At 47.9% G+C, this 20,670-nt stretch overlaps 1 protein-coding gene across 1 annotated transcript; it reads right to left on the reverse strand.

Moving 5' to 3' along the window:
• Positions 1-538: 538 nt before the first annotated feature.
• LOC120527059 (lisH domain-containing protein C1711.05-like) lies at positions 539-20,670 on the reverse strand. The gene is made up of 17 exons (XM_039750092.1): positions 20,392-20,670; positions 16,040-16,108; positions 15,169-15,210; positions 13,967-14,014; positions 13,190-13,219; positions 12,230-12,271; positions 11,155-11,187; positions 11,029-11,061; positions 10,727-10,756; positions 9,902-9,934; positions 8,905-8,937; positions 8,775-8,810; positions 7,272-7,307; positions 5,126-5,161; positions 4,978-5,010; positions 3,387-3,452; positions 539-1,322 (listed from the first exon to the last, which is right to left on the reverse strand). The coding sequence occupies exons 2-17, from the start codon at positions 16,091-16,093 to the stop codon at positions 984-986; spliced, it is 924 nt and encodes a 307-aa protein (XP_039606026.1). The 5' UTR covers positions 16,094-16,108; positions 20,392-20,670; the 3' UTR covers positions 539-983.

Genomic DNA, 20,670 nt, shown 5'->3' on the forward strand with positions numbered 1-20,670 from the left:
ACTCGTGTCTTTGTTTCATGTAGTGACTTTCCTTCTGCTCTTTCGCATCCAGCATATAGCGCCTTGCACATCAATCTAGAGTGCCTTTAATTTAGGTCTCTCGTGTAGCTCACTTCACAGTGATGGCCCACCATACTATTGACTTGAAGGGGCTCAGTCCATCGATGTCTGGCCATGTCCAGCCGTCAGCCAGCGGTCAGTCCTCACTGGTCCCGGGTGTCTTTGACTGTTGGTCGGGCACCTTACGAGGGGGTGCCATGTTCTCTTATGTGGCTTTGCCCTCGGGCGTCACACACTGCGACAGACCTGGTGGCAGTTTAACCTCCTGCACACAGGGGGCGCTGTTGTCACTTTGAATTGTTCTTTTATCAATCGGATTGTTAGAAAAACTGAACAAACCAACAGAAAGTCAACAAAATCTCAGTTTACTAATCAAAAAAATACAACTGTTAATTAAAACGATCTCCGTCACTCTAGACTACTGTTGTCGTAATTTAAATAAATATCATTTAACATTTGGAATAAAACACAGAACAAATAATAATCAAATAAATATATTACTAAATTAGTACAGTATAAAAATAGCAGTAACAAAGTGGGCTAGGAGGGACTGGCCACGTCCAATGAAGTCTGTGGCTACTCAAGTGGTTCAGAATGTCCAAATCTCCCTGTCACGTGGTGGTGTCATAAACCTGCCGGGACCCCCAAGACCCCCACAGGAGGTACGGGGTGACAGTGTCCTTTTGGATGTCGATTGAGAGGATGAGGCGCAGTACGTGGGGGACACTCGGCGAGTGGGGGTCTGCCTGGAGCCCCCTGCTGGTTTCTCCCGTCCATTCCATGCTCCACTGGCTCACATCACAGAGTTACGACGAGTGATCATTCGAGTCCCCCAGACTCCATTGTCGGACAAATCCCCCCTAACTTGTGTTTCACCGATATGTCAAACTGAAAGGCTCCGATCGTCGAGTGACGTCTCCTGGCTACCACTGCCGAGGGGGCTCGGGGTCCGCGTCGTTCATCACGCTGTTCTCGTTGGACTGGTGGCTGTCGTCCCCGATGCCCTCAAAAGCATATTCGTCACTGTCATCGGGGCAGCTGTTGTCCTCGTCGCTGGTGCACCCTTTCGCCTTTGGCTGGCCCTCGTGGCTGTCGTCCTCGTCGGGTTCGCTGCTCTCGCCGTTGTCACTGACGTTGTCCCCCCCGGTGGTTTCTTCCTGGGTGTCTCCATTGCTGCTGTCCAGACCCTGGCCGTCTTCTTCATCAGCGCTGATGCTGCTGTCCTCTACGCTTTCATGGCTGACTTTGAATATCTGGACTCTCTGCAGGCGGAATAACAAACAGAGCAAGTAAAGCAGCGGAAAACCGCGAAGGGATAGGAGGTGGGGACACGGGTGAGGCTGGGGGTCAGTGCTGGCTGGTGGGGGGCTGCTGGCATTCACGACACATTGAAATCACAAACAGCGCCACCTAGTGGGAGGGAGGGACAGCCAGGAAGCTTAATAATATGAAATATTTGATGGCTTACAAGACCGGCAGACAGACACGGACACCTGACAAGGACCGAATGGCCACTGCACTCTGGCACTCTGGCACTCGGTCCTGCCACCCCTCAGATGACTTTCTCTGGAGGAGACAGGACTTGACCACTCATCTCTCTCTGTGACTATAGGGGGCGCCACAATCACTCACAATGCTGGGAGGGATGGACCACCAGCCACCCTGGGGTGCCAGTCTGATTTAATGCCATGCTGTGTACCCGCTTGAAGGGCCATCCATGGAGGCTTTCCTGTGTGTTACGGTAACAGCCTCGTGATGTCCAGTGTTTCAGATCAAGGAAACGTTCGCTTGGTGAAAGGGTGAATGGATAAGCGGCAATGAGAATGAGTGAAAGAAAGAAAGAAAGAATCCATAAGAACATGAATGAAAGAATGAATGAAAAATACGACGGATGGATGGATGGCTGAATGAATGAAAAGTGAAAAAAATGAATGATAAAGGCTTAATTCACCATATGATGAATGAACGCAAGAATGAATGAGTGAATTAATTAATGAAAGAATGAATTGAAAACTGAACACGAGTAAATAACACAATTAATGTGTGAATAACTGAATGAATGAATAACCAAAAAATGAAAAAATAATCCTGAACGAGTGATTTAATGCATGAATGAATGAATGAATAATTAGCCAGATGGATGGATGGGTGGAAACTGAAACAATTAATTATAAATACATAATTCACAATATGATTAATACACAAATGAATGAATGAAAAACAAAAATAAATATGACATAATGAATGTGTGACTAAACAAATCCCAATCCTATTATGTGATATCATCTACTGTTACATTTTTCATTTTTATACTGTATTGAGGATTTGTTCAACTCTGTTCTGTGTATTGAGCCCCCTTTCTCTTTTTGACAACCTAAGGGGGTCTCTCTCTTTGAACTGCCATTCCTGAGGTTTCTTCCATTTATTCCCTACAGGGTTTTTTTTTTTTTTTTGGGAGTTGTTCTTTGTCTTTTTAGAGGGTCAAGGCTGGGGGGCTCTCAAAAGGCAGGGCCTGTTAAAGCCCACTGCGACACTCCTTGTGTGATTTTCAGCTACACAAAAAAATTGTATTGTACTGTAATAATTAAATGAATGAATAATCCAAAAATTACAAAAACAATAGTGGTTTGCTGTATGAATGAATGAATAAATGTCTAAAAAGTGAAGCATTAAATGAGTGAATAAAAAGCAATGAATAACATAATGAATGAATGGATAGCTAAATGGAAGAATAATAAAAATAATGAAAAACAGAATGAGAAGTGAGCGACTTGCTAACCGAGTACATCAATGATGAGAATGAATGACTAAAAATGAACCACTGAGTGAATGAACGACATGGCGAGTGAACACACAAATGAGTAACACAATTAACACGGGAATAACTGAATGAATAATCAAAAATGAATGAATGAATGAATACATGAAAAACGAAATGAATAAAAAACAAACGGAGAAGTTCAATGAACACCGCAGTGAACGTATGAATAACTAACTGGCTGTTGAATGAGCGATTCACCACATGAATGAATGAACGTCTAAAACGTGAAGCGCCGACTAAGTGAATGACTACAAACGCAGTGAACGGCCGACAGGAGGTACGGACAACTAAATGGGTGGGCAGAGCCTAACGTGGGCCGTCGTGCCCACCATTTCTGACCCCCCCTAAGTCCTAATGATGATTTGCACATGGAGGTCCCACGAGAATCCCCTTTGGAAGTCTCCAGTTTGGCTCTTTTTTTTTTTCCGGGGCCAGTGCCCTCTGACCGGCCTGGCAGGCCGAGCTGGCACAGTGAACTAGCAGGACACGGAGCGACTGTACCCACCCTGCGGTTGGCGTTCTCGTTGTCTCTGCTGTCATCTCTGGTGTTTCCATTCTCATCCGAGTCGCTCTGTAAAGAATAATAAAAGGAGAATCCCGCCGTTAATGACCCCTGGATGTTTTCAGCGTCCCCATCAGGCACTTCCCTTGTCCCCTTTCATTCTCTGCCCGTATTTTCCCACAAGTGTTTCTGAAACAGCGGCAGGAAGCGGCCGAGCGTTGAGTTTTGCGAGGGTACGACTGGATATGTGACACGGGGATCGTGTGGCTCGAGTCTCCTGAGATGTTTGTTCTCCATGGACGTCGTCTGCTTTTCTTCAAAGTCCATCGTCGGAGGAGTTTCATGGTCTCCGTGAATACACAAGACTGACATTTTTCTGGCCACCACTACAGACAGCGCTGGCTCAGTGACAGTTAATGGCCGTCCCCTTGAGCTCCTAACGTTCAGGTCCCCAGTCCCCTCTCTGATGCTCTCCTCTCTTCTTTCTCTTGTGCTGCATTGTCTTTTCTTTTCTTTTTTTTTTGTAATATGGAGACTAAAACTGCACATGGTGGTCCAGGTGAGACCTCACTAGTGTTCCACAAGTGGATGGCGCTATATAAGGGATGACCCCCAAAATTTTCATGTGCCACATTAGACCATGAAGAAGCTTGACAGCTGAGAAAAATCAGCAGCTCTGTCTGGGTCACCCGTCACCGTGAATCACGCACTCTCCACGTCCCAAACAGGCCACACGGGTTCAACTGTATATTTGAAATGTCAAATATTAAAAATCATAATTGAAAAAAATGAACAAACCACAAGAAAACCATAGGGGGCGCCATCGACACTTGGCTCCATACCCACTTTGGAGGAGAAGCTGCTCACTGCTGGGTGGGATGGACACCACTGAGTGAATGCCATGAGGTGTACCCGCTTGAAGTGGCATCCATGGAGATTTCCCTGCACTTTAATAGACCACCCAATATTATATAGTGCCTTTCATATCCAGCTAGCCAGCTCTGTGACATATCCAGTACACGGTCTGTGGTTTATATAGCGCCTTTCCTATGTCCATCTGAGACGGGTGGATGGACGTCACTTCACGCCTCTTTTCTGTTGACCCCTTCTTTCCAGTTTTCCGGTGCTACTGAATATTTTGTGGAGTTTCTGTGCCCGATGTTCTCGCTCCTTCTCATGTGACACATGATGGCTCTTTTTTAATTGGATTTTGGGAGGTGAGTCAGTCACCGATCCTCTGTCCTGTCCTTTGTTGGTGTGAAGTTTGGGGGTCCTCGGTGCTCATCAGACCTTCCCCATATAACACCCCTGAGGTGCTGTCCCTAGTGTGGGCGAGTGATGACCCAAAACTGAGCTAAACGGGGTCTCATATGCTGTGATGTTTTCTCCAAAGTCGTCTGTTTCTCTCCAGATTATGGGATGTGCTCGTTGCCTATCTGGGGTCTTTTCCTGCCATTGTGGCCGGTGCTTTTGCTATCAGCTGTGGTGGTCCCAGATGATCATGAACTGGTCTGATATTCTCAGGTTATTCTTATATTGCTGCATGGCACTATATAAAGTCACGGTTGACCCGGTAATGAACACGGCCACTCACCTTGTTTTCTGACGTATTGTCTTCTTCAGACGTCTGCAAGAGAAAAAAAAAAGGGTCTCTAATTAGCAAACTCTCACTTCACTTCTATGTAAGTCAAGTACTGACATCTCGACGAATGAAAGGGCCGCAGGACCCCCAGGGTACTCACGGTGTCTTTGGAGACGCTGCTCTTCTCTTCGGAGGTCTGAAAACACAAATGGGGACACCATAAGGCCACACGGTCAGCAGCCGCTCTTGAATTCAAGTACGAACACACCGCATCGGTGAGACCACCCTGAGGAATCGGTGCCTTCAAGCGTTTCAGTGTTGAGATGGCGCTCTAATCTTACCGACTGCGCTAATTCGGGGGTCGTCCACTCACCGCGTTCATTTAACTGAAAGGGAGAGCCTGGACTCATTTCTTGGTCTTTCAATTCCGTGTTGAACACCGCGGCGTGTAAACGAGGTGGTAGTGATGCCCCCTGAGCCACTGCACGTGCGATCTCAACTTGACTGCACGTCACACAAGTAGTAGGCACTCCGCTACCTCATTGGCCACGGCAGGCGGGCAGGGGCGTGTCCCTCCGCAATCCCCAATTTGACTATTGGGCCGTCCGTTTGTGTTGGCTTTGTCATTGGCTGTTTCTTTCTTCTTCGGTTCCTTCTTAGCTTTCCATTGATTCCAGTCCAGCTCGGCCACCTCATCCTAACGAAGTCCAGCTCCCTTATTTCATAGCCGCTTCAGGGTTTAGCGCAGTCGCGCTGGTCACAGGCCGCGGTCTTTAACACCGGTGCTCTTCATCTGCTGTGAGTCCCATTTCTGTGCCACGTTGATCCATCCGAGGTGTTTTGGGGACTCCCTTCATTCCATGACATTTCTTCTAAATGTTTCTGAATTTCGTATTTTATCTAAACTAACGCTGGTACTAAAAACACAAGAACTCCGCTCTCCGCTATTTCTTCTCACCCCTTTTTTAGTCCGTGTCCGTCTGTCTGTCTGGTCGGCCCCCAGAAAGATCGATTTTACTGAATTTTGACACACTTACTGTGCAAGGAAATTTGTCGGGAATGTCCAACGTTCGCTGAAATTATTCGAATGTACAAACTTTTGAAAATTCAAAAGCGGCCCTGGCGGGTTTCGCGGACTTGCCACTCTTAAAATATTCCATGCGACTTCCATTACGAATGACAGCACCATTTCAAATTTATCTCCAGAGAAGGCACTTCGACTTAACACTTCGTAGATTTGTCTCTTCTAGTCGTTCAGCAGCCGCTCATGACGCCCAAACTGTGAAAGCTGGCGGAGCCGCGCGCCCTGCTCGACATGCGGCCGGGAGAGGTCGCTGCTGCGCCTGCGCGGGGTCTTTGGATCGGCGCGCACGTCTCCGACTTCGAGATGCGCATTTTGATTCGATGTACTGATTCGAACCGCCAGTTTAAGTGAATCGATTCATTTAAATCGTTTGATTCGTTTGATTTGGACGGGAGGTCTACCCATCTGATCGTATTTCAAATATATGATTTATTAATGCATGCATTATTTTAATATATATATGTCTGCGTGATACATCCATCCATCCATTATCCAACCTGCTATATCCTAACTACAGGGTCATGGGGGTCAGCTGGAGCCAATCACAGCCAACCCAAGGCGCAAGGCAGGAAACAAACCTCAGGCAGAGTGCCAGCCCACCGCAGGGCGCACACACACACAATTTAGAATTGGCATGTCTTTGGACTGTGGGAGGAAACCCACACAGACACGAGGAGAACATGCAGACTCCACGCAGGGAGGACACGGGAAGTCATCCCTTAAGGGTCTCCTTACTGCGATGCAGCAGCGCTACCCACTGCGCCACCGTGTGTAATACAGTACCCGGTAAATAATACAAATAGTACGCGACATGCGGTCTATTTTAGTCAGAGATGTCCACTTCCATATCACCGAGCCGAATCATCCAAACAAGACCCCCATAACTTGGAATACAAGTAGAGTGAGGGCCCTCCAATCTCAGCTTGACCATTGAGGTGAATAAAATTTGCTGAGATGGTTGAGTGACTGGCTGCTCCACCTCCAAGCTTCTCCTCTGTCCTTTAAGTTCTCATCTTCCTCCCTGGCATCTCCACAGCCCGTCTCGATAATGGAGAAGGGAGAAGATGCCCACAAAGGACGGCCAGTTGGTGAAGTTTGCCAACACAAACGGTGCCAGGCTTGAAGGCACCGATTCCTGAAGGCCCTCCCAAGAGTGATGGTGGACCCCCTTTCGGTGGGCTCGTTTCATTTCGGTCAGACGTTCACAGCCTTAACAACTTACTTTGTCCTCGGAGGTGTTGTTCGGTTCTTCAGATGTCTGCAAAGATAAATGTGAAATGTCAGCGTCCGAAGGTCTCTGAGCTCTGAAGCATCCTGACAATCAGCCTGCTCATCTGCATCATCATCAGAGCTGGTAGCTTTCAGGGGTTCACAAAATCTAAAATGGTTTGAGGGTCCCACTGCTGTCATGGCCTGTTCTCCTCGTGCCCTCCCACCTCCTCAAAGACTTGTCCCTTAGACTCATTGTGCCCTCAGATGGTGTGTTTGTTGGAATGAGTGGGCCATGCAGTGGACTGGTGCCACCTTGAGGAGTAGCCCCAATACTATTGTGGTGGGCTCCAATCTCCATGACCCTTCAATATACACTATGTTTCGTGATTGTATAAAGTCTGCTGATTGGTATGCCCTCTGGTAGACTGGCACCTGCTAAGGGGATGATCCTTCCATTCGGGTTACTCTCTGACTGCCTCAAACTGGACTAAGCAGGTTCATTAAATGCAGGAGTAGACAAAGCACTGGTCTGTAAGGAACTCCCAGTCAAGGAAACTGAGCGAGTGCCCTGTGGCAGACTGGCGCCCCCTTTGTACCACCACGCCCATTGTTACTATTCTGATATATTTATTTTTGGTCTTTTAAAGTACAGGAAAGTCTCTATGGATGCCACCTCAAGTGGGTACACCTCATGGCATTCAGTCAGTGGTGTCCATCCCACCCAGCAGTGAGCAGCTTCCCCTCCAGAGTGGGTGTGGAGCCAAGCATTGATGGCGCCCCCTATAGTCTATTTGTATTGAATGTGAGAACTTGTTTTTTTTTTTGTGGTTTGTGAATTTTATTTTTCAGTTATGATTTTTAATATCGGACAATTCAAACGTATGCTTGTTTTCAGATGAAGGTTTTGTTTAAATGTTTTATTATTAGCGTAGTTTGAATTTTACTGTGGCACCGTTTTGTTTTACTTGGCAGGTGCTGCCATTGCCATGACAATATGACTTGATGAGGCATTGCCCATTAGGGGGGGCCTGAGGGGCTTAGGGCACCTGAAGTCACACACTGTGATGCCATTGGTGTCACAATATAAAGGTCGCTATTGCGTGTGGCACCTCGTCCAAGATTGTCAGTTAGCTGGCGGTGCAGGGGGTCTGTCCCTCTAAGTCTTCTTACTTCTTCTTATTCCAAATTGTGGTTAGCGTTTGATTGGATTCCATCTGTCAAGCGTTAACTGATCTTTTGAGCATTTGATTTTAATCGATCCTCTAGATTTCGACTCCTGCCCCCTCTTTGGCTTTCTTTCTGGCCCCTGATCTAAAACAGGAGTGCGGACCCCCGACTGGTTCAGGGAGACGTTTATGTTATGTGACTTCACAAAGCTGCTCAGATGTTGTGTGTCTGACTTGGCGCCCCCTGCAGGCTCCTGGCAGCATGCGGATGACGCGGCTTCACTAAACGTGCGAATGGATAACGAGAATCGGGAAAGCCCAGCAGGCCTCACGTCAATGGAGCTCACCTTGTTCTCGGAGGTGTTGTCGTCTTCTTCTGAGGTCTGTCGGGCACAAACGTAAATGAGAGGTTAAACAATTAGGGGGGAAAAAAAAAAGTCCACTGGTACACAAGACGTCCATGGTGGGCCGACTTACCGTCTCCTCAGATGAGCTCTTCTCCTCGGAAGTCTGCAATTTAAACAAGAGGATGAATTACAAGACAAGAAGAAGAAGAAGAGGAGGAGGAGGAGTGTGGCGCCCAGGGTGTCCTACGCACGTCTCAAGGGGTCTGATTTTTTGTTATTCTCTAATTTGTATAATTTTACGACATTCGGTAAGTTTTGAATTTGCTCATTTGTGGACTTGTGTGTTTCTGCCGGCCTTATATAGAGGTTTGGGGGCGGGGCTGCTGTGACTCTTCACCCCAAGGCCCACCTACTGCCCCTATCTTTCCTAGCAGAGGGGGCGGGTCCTCCAGATCACTTTTTGGATTTTTCTGCCTCTTCTGGTTCTTTTGCTGCGCCTCTGTGGTTGCCATCTTTCATTTTTTGAGAATTCTAAGCGTGGCTCCTTTTCCTAAGCCTGCTTCTTCAGTTTTGGACAGGATCTGTGAGGACCACTTGGTAATTTTCAGGGCTGTCTCGGAGTACTGGCCTGTTTTTGGAATGAGGGGGTCTACCTTTGGAGGTCAAGCCGTTTTTTGAGCAAGTCCCACTATGCAGACGGGGTCTCCACAGAAAACGCACGTGGACGCTGACCGGTCAGGAGTCACCTGCCTGCCACTAATCTGTGTGAGTAAGAAGCGCCCGTTACTGGGGACACAGGACAGACACGAGGTGGAATGCAAATATCGGACCGCTGGGGGTGCCACACCACACACCTGCTAAACAGAAACTTCCAGAAAAGTCTGTCAGAAGGTACAAGATGGCGCCTGAGCACTCAGCCACACTCTACGTCTCAGTTTCTACTGTAGGGGGGATACAGGAAGCCATCCTGTAGGGGGCGCTAGTCTGTCACAGTGCCCAGGAAACCCCAAACTGGCCATGTGGGATTAAAACACGATGCCTGGAAACTCTGCCCACCGAAAATGACCCCAGCTGTATAGGCTTAAAACCAAAAATACATAAAAAAATATAAAAAAATTAAAAATTACCGTATCTTTTGATGAGCTGTTTTCTTCAGAGGTCTGCAATTTAAAGAAATAATTGAAGAAGAACTAGTAAAATAGTCACAGCTTGGTCATCTTTTAATCAAATGATATGTGAGGGGAATGGGAGTCTAAATGAAGCCCTGTAAAGTAATGGATCTCATCGGGGGGTCTCAGTAAACTTCCAGGGGGGGCTACCAGGTGACTGAAAATAATAACAGAAAATCCCTAAAAATCAAACGACAGCAGGGAGTTAAATTGGACCACTTCATCAATGTCCATAAAGACCACCAGTGCGCATGCAGACCCCCAACAGCAGAATCACTGCAGCTATGAGGTGGGGTGACGGCAGCACAGGCCCACTTCCTGGGGCTCACTGGTATGCAAATGAGGATCACAAAGATGGGCAGGGCTACAAAGACAGCATGGACCAATGGGACGGATGGCCCAGGAGAGGGAGGAGTTTCTACAGACAGGGAGAGATAAAAGGGGGACATCGGCAGCAGAAGAGTGGAGGAGAAAAGTCGGTCGAGAAGCAGGAGTGAAATGGTGGTCAGACGAGGGGTGGGGGGGTTTGTAGGTGACGTCAGCCCCCGAGTTTGATTCATGAAGCCTGCGTTACTGGAGCGCTGGTGTGTGTCGCCACCTGTTGTGTCTCCCTTGGCCTCTAGTGGGTGCTCAGCACTGATTATAATCACAGATCTTTGGTTTTTAACCTCGCTTTTCTGTAGGGGGCGCTCTGTCTGAAAACTTTCATTATAAAGAAATAACAAAGCGGAGCAAATGAGATTTAGCTTGAGAAGCCCGAGGGGCGCGCGGTGGGTGAGTTACCTTATCTTCAGACGTGTTCTCTTCAGAGGTCTGCGGAAAGAAAAAAGGAAAAAGAAAGGATTTCGTAAATGGAGGTGGGCTTAGCAGAGGCTCTTCAAATTCTGTCTTTGTTTCGTTTTACGTCTCCCTTTTCTGTAAATTTGATCATTTTCACCCCCTTATTTTCTGTTTATTTTTTATATTTTTTGGTAATTCTGCCCCGGTCTCTCTCTCTCACTACTCCCCTAAAGGGGCTATCAGGCGTGACCTCCAGAGCCCCATTAACTCTCATGAATGTGTTGGTGACGGTCACTCGCACTCACCTTGTCCTCCGAGGTGTCGTTTTCTTCGGATGTCTGAAAGGCGATGAGGAGAGACAGGCCTGTTAGTTATGCGTTCAGAAAGTGAGAACCGTAAACAGAAAAGAGCAAAATTCATCTGGAAATTACCTTGTCCTCTGAGGAGCTGCTCTCTTGAGACGACTTTAGGAAGAAACACAAGGAGAAGAGCTTTAAAGACCCTGAGAGACCAACATGCACTGCTCACCGAGACCACTAGGGGTGCACAGTCAGTGAGCTGACATGCCACGTGAAGACCCGCCCCTTCTCTCTCTCTCTTTCTGTATTTCTTTTTAATGCCCCTCCCCTTGTTTCTCTGTATTGTGTTTAGTGTTAGGCTCCACCCCTTGCTCTTTTTGTAGTTCAGTGTTAGGACCCGCCCTTTCTCACTCTTCCTGTATTTCATTGTTTGTCTTCATTGTATTAAGTGTTTGGCTCCAACCCTTCTCTTTCTGTACTGGGTTTCAGTTTTAGGCCCCGCCCCTACTCTCTTTGTATTGAGAGATTCAAGGCTTGGGTGGGGCGGCTGTCAAAAAACAGGACCTGTTAAAGCCCATTGTGGCACTCCTTCTGGGATTTTGGGCTCACAAAAATAAATTACATTGTATTTCATTATTACATTGTACTTCAGTGTTAGGCTCCACCCCTTCTTGTTCTTTCTATATTTCATTGTTCGAGCCCATCCCTTTTATCTCTGTATTGTGTTTAGTGGTAGGCTCCACCTCTTTCCTTTCTGTATTGTGCTTCAGTGTTAGGCTCCGCCCCTTCTCCCACTGTACTGTAGTTCAGTGCTTGACCCCACCCCTTCTCGCTCTTTCAGTATTTCATTGTTAGCCCCGCCCCTTCTCTCTTTGTATTGTAGTTCAGCGTTAGGCTCCGCCCCTTCTCACTATTTCTGTAGTTCAGTGTTAGGCCCAGCCCCTTCTTCCTCTGTATTGTATTTCATGTTCTAGGCCCCGCCCCTTCTTCCTCTGTATTGTAGTTCAGTGTTAGGCCCCGCCCCTTCTTTCTCTGTATCATGTTCAGCATTTGTGTCATTGTGCTGCCATTTCAGTGTGGCTTTTCATTTGCGATTTTTAATGGCCATTCTGTAAATTGCACCAACATGACCAACAGTGAGCCACCCTCACAGACTGATTGAAAGGCTGCCAAGTTCTACCATAGCAAGTGACAGAAGTGAGCTCACCGTGTCCTCTGAGGTGTCTTCTGAGGTGTTCTCTTCAGAGCTCTGTGGAGAAAAATCGAAAGTCACCAACAAGTCCCTTTGACGTGTGCTGAATTCCAAGCTAAATGCCCAGTTTGCCTTTCTTGCCTTCTGCTTGCTGTCCATTTTTGGTTTTATCATAAATTTCAACAAAATGGAGTAAAACAAAAACGTAACAAACAAGCGTAAGCCCAGCCACCCAGGGAATGGACCTGATGTGCCAAGCGGGTGGCCTGTGACACCTCAACTTTGAAGAATCACACACTTGAATGTTAAAAGAACAAAGGAGGAATTGTGGCCACAGGGGGCAGCGTTGAGTCAGGCCTTTGGTAATGCCGCATATGCCCAGGGTGGCATCAGTCACAGAGCAGCACACATGTGGGCTTCACTTCCCCACTGCTATACAGTCCTACCCCCTAGTGACAGTAACCTGGAAGTGTACCCCTCCACGCCGTAGCCTCATGGGGTCTCTATGTCCCGTGTCCAGAGCTCAGACGTCCCACCCATTTATCATCAAATTCACTTCACAAATTTCTGGGGCTCACAGCCCTGCCTGACATCAAAGGGCAGTAATCATCCCTGGAGGGGATGCCCACCCATGTAGTGCCAATGTAAAGCTGCTATTGAAGCTCACTGGCATGACATGAATCCCCCGGGGTGAACATGCAAACACCACACAGACAGCAAGGGTCCAGTGCTGTGGAGGTCATGGTGTTAACCTCGAGGCCAGCAAGTCACAAATTAGCGACCATCTCATTTGTCTGTGTAAGGCGCTATATACTGTTATTCTCTGTGCTTCAGGTCACTGAAGGTGGACAAATAACTGACCCCTGCATTTGATGGCTGCCCACAAGTTCGCCCCTCAGTGTAGGACAATGGCGAGTGTCCACCTCTCAGTGGGCACACGTGGCCCTCGGTGCCATCCAAGCATAAGTCACTTACCGAGTTGGGGACTGGCGCTTCAGTGGAGGTCTGTAAAGGGAAAAAGAAAATAAGAGTGTCAGGTGAATGGGGGGCACCAGCCAGGAGGGACGTCACATGACTCTAAAGCACTGGGGGGGTGAATGCACCTAAGATAACAGATGACCTCCAGGAGACTGGCACCATTGGCATGAGCAGATGGGCCAACACGGCATCCACATCTTGCACTCTAATATGTACATGTCAAAAGTGGCAAGGTGGGCATGTGGCACAGCTCCTTTCATATGAAGCTTACTTGTTCTCCCTGCAATCAAGTGGCTTTCCTCCAAACATCCAGTCAGACCAACCTGAAGTGACCTGGTATGGGCAACAGTGACAGCCTGGCATCCTGTCAAGTGCTGAGGTAGGACTGAGGGCATTAGACAATGGATGGGCTGTGGTGAACAATCTGCTATGGGTTGGTTGGCACCACGAAAGACGCTATATAAAATACAAAAGTGTCACTTCAGCCTCCAATTGTGACTTATGAAATGGGATGACAGTGACAACAACAGCTGATCATTGTTTGTGTGGAGGTGGTGGTGCAGATGTTGTGCCCCTTTCTTATACCAGTCACGGCTCCTTGGCACAGATTATTCTGCATTCTTTCTTTCTTTCTTTCTTTCTTTCTTTCTTTCTTATCCCCAGTTTTAACTGAGAGTGAAGGCCAAGGTTGACACCACCTATCCTGCCACCCCCCCAGTGGCTGCCCGCCTGTTGGCACAGCAGTCCACCATCATACAATAAGCGTCACTTTACCTTGTTCTCTACAGGGTTCACCATTTCCTCAGATGTACTGTTGACTTCCTACAATGTAAAGGGAGAAGCTGTTAGACACACTGGCACACGGGCACACTTCTTTTGGCATCTCTGGCTTTCTGTGCAGCAGAATGCATCAGAGTACATGAAGTGTGTAAGTGGTGGGCAGGCAAGGCCTTGGCTGGCAGAGGGCATTCAGATGTTTACCGGATCTTTGAAATTGCATTGCAGGAGTCACCAGCAGGGGGTGCTCACGCCAAGTACAAGCAGATCACTTGGGTGGCACCCCACTGTGACCCTGAACCCATTAGCGGGTCTGAGAGGGTATTCTTGTTATGCCACTTCACTTCTCATCTCTTCTTCCTACTCAGCCCCCTCTTGTCGGTTGTGTGCCTGCCATTTCCCTCCCCTTGCCCACTCAGCTGCCCATGCTGCTTATTATGGGCTTTCCCCTGCTGTTTTCGCCTTTCCTAATGACTGTTTATGTCGCTCAAAGCTGAGTACGCACTTGTGCCGCCCTGCACTCCTGAAGTCAGTCATCTCAGACTTCTTTTGACATGCTTGGCACAAAGAGCTCAAGGGCCAATGCCTCCGATATACCCGTAAGACCCTGGCCACACATGAGCCTGGCACCACATCTTGGTGGTACTGATCTCCCCCGCCACAAATAGAAATGGCAGGCTACTCAGCTTGGGGGGGGACTAAGCTAGCTGACCCCCTTTCAATTGAAGGCCTTGACTGGAGTCACATGACCTGAGTGAGCTTATAAAGCTGTGAATGAGTCCGACCATCGAGGAAGATGAGCCTTGAACCCGAGTCATCCTCTGTGCTTTAAGGTAAACTCTGAGGAATTGTGAAAGGCGCTATATACACAGAACAGTTTGAAAATAACAGGGGGCAAATGACAATGACTGAGTGGAAGAGGGGGCTTCACGGCTGGGGGTCTGTGACTTGTAGACAGCGTCCGTCTTCTGTACCCTCACATTAAAAGGGCGAGGATAATAAGAGCAGCCTGGGAGCTTCTGAGACGTGAGCAACAAACAAGATGAGGGGACAAAGCAGAGGAGGCAGGTGGTACCCAACTGTAAAATGGAACCCCACATGGGCATCTCCATGGCACACACAGACGGGCAGAAGCCACAGAGTTCACATTAACACACCCTCAATTAGAAGAGGAAAGATGGTGGCCATTAAACACTCACCGTGTAGCTCTCGGGGCTGTGCATGTCGCCATTCTGGAAGAGCTGCAGGGAGGAGGAAGAGAAAAGGAAGAGCAGATTAGAGCAACGTGGAAGGCGCTATATGGGGCGGAGTCAGAAAGATCTGAAAGGTGGTATATGGGGCGGAGTCAGAAAAAGCTGAAAGGCGCTATTTGGGGTGGAGTCAGAAAGATCTGAATGGAGCTATATGGGGCGGAGTGAGAAAGATCTGAAAGGCGCTATATGGGGCGGAGTCAGAAAGATCTGAAAGGCGCTATATGGGGCGGAGTCAGAAAAAGGTGAAAGGCGTTATATGGGGCAGAGTCAGAAAGATCTGAAAGGCGCTATATGAGCTGTATAAAGAAAAGCAGTACATGATAGCTAAAAGTAAAATACAGTATATGAGTGGATATGAAAGGCACTATATGAGGCATAGATAGATAGATAGATGAAAGGCACTATATGATAGATAGATAGATAGATAGATAGATAGATAGATAGAGTGAAAGGCACTATATGAGTACATAAATAAGGACAATAGACTAATAGGGACAACACATTATCACAGTTGTGAATGTTGCAATATTCCCAGTAGGTAGGCACTGTATAATAAACAGATCGATAAATCAATATATGATCAATGAGCAGCTAGAGAAGGCGCTATATTACAGACAGAAAGCTGAGAAATGCGCCATGTAAGACTGACACATCATAGTAAAGAGATGTGAAAGGCAGTAAGTAGTTTAAACTGATCAACGTGAAAGGCACTATAAACATGATGAGCATTTAGAGAGAACATCATGAAAAAAAGACAGAGAGCTTGAGGTCTGAAAGGCGCTATATAACAGGGTGAAAGGTCAGACGAGCTGCTCACCGGCACTGTGTAGACCGCACTCAGCAGGCACAAAGTAATCAGAGCCGCCTTCATGTTTTCTGCTTCAGTCTGAAAGAAAAGCCAAAGATGTGGTCACGCCGGTCAGCCATCCACAATGAAAGGCGCTATAAACAGGCGGCCTGTCGTGAGCTGACAGAGGTCAAGTGCTGAAGACGCAGCCCCCGTGGGTGATGCCTGGCAGTGCCTGCTGCGCCACATCAGCTCGTCCCAATTCATATTTTTCTTTCTTTTCTTAATGTCACTCCACACTTGACGCACGTCTCACTTTTCATTTTCTGAAGCCCTGACTGAAGCTCAGCACTCAGTGACCCTCCAACAACAACAACAACAACAACAACAACATTTATTTCTGTCGCACATTTTCATACACATGCTGAGCTCAAAGTGCTTTACATGATGAAGAAAGAGAAAAAAGACAAAATAAATAAGAATTAAAATTAGGGAACACTAATTAACATAGAGGGGCAGCATGGTGGCGCTGTGGGTAGCGCTGCTGCCTTGCATTTAGGATACCCGGGTTCACTTCCCAGGTCCTCCCTGTGTGAAGTCTGTATGAGTTTCCTCCCACAGTCCAAAGACATGCAGGTTAGCTGGATTGGTGACCCTAAATTGTCCCCAGTGTGTGCTTGGTGTGTGGATGTGTCCTCATTGTATTCAGGGTTCTCATGGAAGAACTTGATGATGACAGTCATGTGGACTTCTGGCCTCTAATCCATCAATGGAGGTCCAGGCCTCTTCTGGACCCCCATTATTCCAAATCAGGTGGACAGCAGGGCCATTGGCTAACCAGGCAGGCTTGGTGGCCTGAGGGGTCTCCTCTCATCTGTCAAATTTCTTGTGATTAGAATTTGTGACAATTGGAGCCTAACCTGGCAGCACCGAGCTTAAGGCAGGACACCGTTACACACCCGGGCCACCATCTGTCACAGTGAAGCCAACAATGAGCCTAACCTGCATGCTCTAGTGACATGCGGCCCACCGGAGAACAAGTGGAACACCCGCCCTGCACACGGCCTCAGACTTGGGCTGCAGTTTGAACCCAGGTCTGTGACAGAGCCAGCTGGTGTGCCACCTTAACATCAATCAGGTTTATCTTTACTCTACACGGCACATTTCAAAGACCCCCTGGTCTCGCAGTGTCTTTCATAGACCCTCGCTCTGCTTTTCTATTCTCCCCCATTTGAAGGCTGTGTGCCCGGGTGCAGTGACGGCCTTTTCCTGGAAGTGCTGCACCATCAGAAGTCCTGCTTCCAGACACGTCCTGGTCTAGTGGGGACACGGCTTTTGTTACCCTGATGGCAAGTGAGCTGCTGAAGGGCTAAAGGGGTCTCGGGGACACTTGTAGGTGTAACAAGCACCGCTAAGGAGCACAACATCACCTAACATACCATGACATAAAGTGACATAAAATCACAACATGACAGCAGCCATCCACTTTCAGAACTGCCAGTGTCCTGAGCAGCATCACAGAGAAGGTGGCATCAATGCCAGCCAGCATCGGGCGCAGGGTGGGCACACAGATGCACCTTAACATCATGAAACATTCCACACAAAATAACACGACAACATGACGTATATGCATTAAGGGCAAGGGGGGCAATGCCCCGCTCCACGTCTCCAGCAGATGGTGCTGATGTGCAAAATTAGCTAAGCAGTAAATTCAGGTCAGTAATTTAACATCATCAAATATTTACAACAAATTCAGCTTATTCTCCTAATCCAGTTCTCTCTGATATAGCGCCTTTCCCTGGGCAGCTGTGCCCATGTCCACTCCTGTAACACATTAAATGCCAAATCAATTTCTTTACACAGATAAATAAAGACCACCGTCATTTAGAAAGAATGTTAATGCTTAGCATCAATATTTCATAAAGTTTCATGAAAATGGAGATCTGACCAGACGGTGACCAAGGAGAGCAAAAGAGAAACTCCAACTGAAAGTCACCCTGTGGGGGGTCCAGGTGAGCTCAGGGGTAACGCAGAAAAGTCACTGAGGGTGGGCAGTGTCTCTGATTGCCTGTGGGGTCAGTGGACACCGGGAGGGTCTCAGCATTAAGGACATCTGGGTCACTGCTCTCATCCCCCAGCAGGTGGCGCTGTTTCTAAATTAAATCAGGTCAGCGGTAAACTCGGCGCATTTATTTCACGTCTAGTGAGTCGTGCCTCCCTCAAACTGTGCCCACTGCCCACACATTTAAGCCACCCGCTCTGCCTCTCACCAGTCACTTGTGGTCCCCTCATCAACGTCACCAATTCTATAAGCTGATCTGGGCCAGGATCCTTCCCGAGACCACCGGCCGCCAGGTCAGCAGATTTAAATAGCTGAGTGCGTCTGTAAGCCTAAGCCCTCGATTATCTCACACACACACACACACACACTGTGCAGGGCTTCACAAGGTGCCTCCATCACCTCTGACCATGCACTGCCAGCTGAAGCCCATTGGAGCTCTAGGTGGCAGGGGAGACTGGCGACACTCTTGTAATCAGAATTAGACTTCAGTTACATAACTGGTGACCCTTTGTCACCAGAACGTGGACATAACGGAGTGGATCACCATTCTGAATTCTTTTTGGTGCTCACACCCCCTCTCCTTGCCGCCCCCGGGCAAGATACCACCCTGGAGGGTTGCCCATGTCGCCCATACCAAAACCCGCCAGCACAGTGACTGCGTCTGTCTCTCCCAGCAGATATTTCACACCAAAAGCACCGCTGAGTGTAACATAATTCGGCGGAGCTCATCCCGGCAGCATCAGGCGCAAAGCAGGAATCAGGCCTGTGGGCACGCCACTCCTTGGCATTGTCCATTTACACAGGGCCGATGCGACGTGACATCCGCGCCACCCGTAAATGTCGCCAGTGTCCCGAATTGGCGCTGCCATTCAGAAGAACGAGGCGGTCGCCAAGGGCGGCAGGATTTTTTGGAGGGGAGAGGCAGATGGAGTGTGGGGGGTGTGTGGCGACATTTTTTTAACAATACAGACTCGCGAACACTCGGACTCAGTACAACTGTCCGGTTTTTTGTTTTCTATTATCTTCCACGGGCGGCACGGTGGCGTAGTGGGTGACGCGGCTGCCTCGCAGTAAAGAGACCAGGGTTCGCTTCCCGAGTCCTCCCTGCGCGGAGTTTGCATGTTCTTTCCGTGTCCTCCCACAGTCCAAAGACGTGCAGGTTAGGTGCATTGGTGGTCCTAAATTGTCCCTGGTGTGTGTGCCCTGCCCTGCTGGGATTAGCTCCAGCAGACCCCCGTGACCCTGTAGTTAGGATAATGGTTGGATTATTTTCTCATACGAGCGATGTTTTGGTCATAACGTCTGGCAACTATACCTACACAATCTACCAATAACACAAACAACAACAGCAATAATAATAATGATAATCCTGAAAGGCACAGACGTGGTAAAATAAAATCAAACGATCAAAACGGCAACAGGAGGAGTGCAAGCTCTTGAACGAAGGCATTTCTGAAGGCTGACGTAACTCAAATTACAATCGTCTCCCAAATGGGCTTACAGTAAAACTTGTTACTGTTAAAACTTGCCAGTTGTCGTTCTCTGTTGTTCTCCACCATCTACCAGATTCGTTCTTGGCACGTTAACGCTCATCTCCATAGTGCGGCTCTAGCGTAGAAAACTCCGGAGAAGTCGTGCAGTGATTGGATGGTTCTGATGCCTTATTTGCATAAACGAAGATGTAGTAAGTCACGATCGTAAGCAAAGATTCCAATTTAAAGATTATTATTAGACTTCAGCTTTATTACATTTCTTAATGACGGTACGTTTGTTAAGTTACATTAATTTAAATGACATTGTATATGCTATGGAATAAAATGATAACGAAAAAGATCACAATCATCATAAAGTGTGTGCTGTTGAAGAGGTTCAAATAGAGAACTACAATGGCCGAAATAATACATGTTGCTGAAATATAATAATAAAATATAAACGCTGAGAATGTTTTTTTTTTTTTTCTTTATAGAACCGTTAAATCCAATTGAAGTGAATGAACAGGTGATGCCTGTCACCACCACAGCCTGCGTGTTTTCTTACACAGAGCGGACTATGACACTCGAAGCCAAAGATCTGGCGGGACGCCATTTACAACTTCGCCGAGGGCTACAAAAGTGCTTGCGCCTTCTCTACCGGTGTCGTTCACATCGTGCCGTCTTTACAGTCTACGTGTGTCTCCAAGTTGAACTTTTCCTCCGCTGCGGTCTCCTTCCTTCTTTCCCCGTCGTTTCCCACTTTCTCGTTCACTCCAAGCCGCCGGCGAGTGTTAAGAGTGAGACGCGGACGAGCACCCGGCGGAGCCGATCCCGTCCCAGCCGCTTACCTATCAAGTTCGCGTGCTGCTCCGCTCGGTTCACCGGTGGTTGCTTTGCCGCTCCTTGTCGCTGTCTGCTGAGTCCCGGCAGGTGCACGAGCGGCTTTTACTGTCGCTGACCTCCCACACGTCCTTCGCTCTGTTTATTCTCAGCTCGTCTTGCGGTTTTGCTGATGGTTCCCGTCCTTTCCTCTTCCACGACTCTTTTATCAAAGGTTTCTAAATTTGACCGATTATTATAGCGTCTGCTGTGAGGCAACAACCTCTTAGAGATTTCGCCCACAAGAC

Source organism: Polypterus senegalus, chromosome 4 (assembly GCF_016835505.1).
Source record: "Polypterus senegalus isolate Bchr_013 chromosome 4, ASM1683550v1, whole genome shotgun sequence".
NCBI lineage: Eukaryota > Metazoa > Chordata > Cladistia > Polypteriformes > Polypteridae > Polypterus > Polypterus senegalus.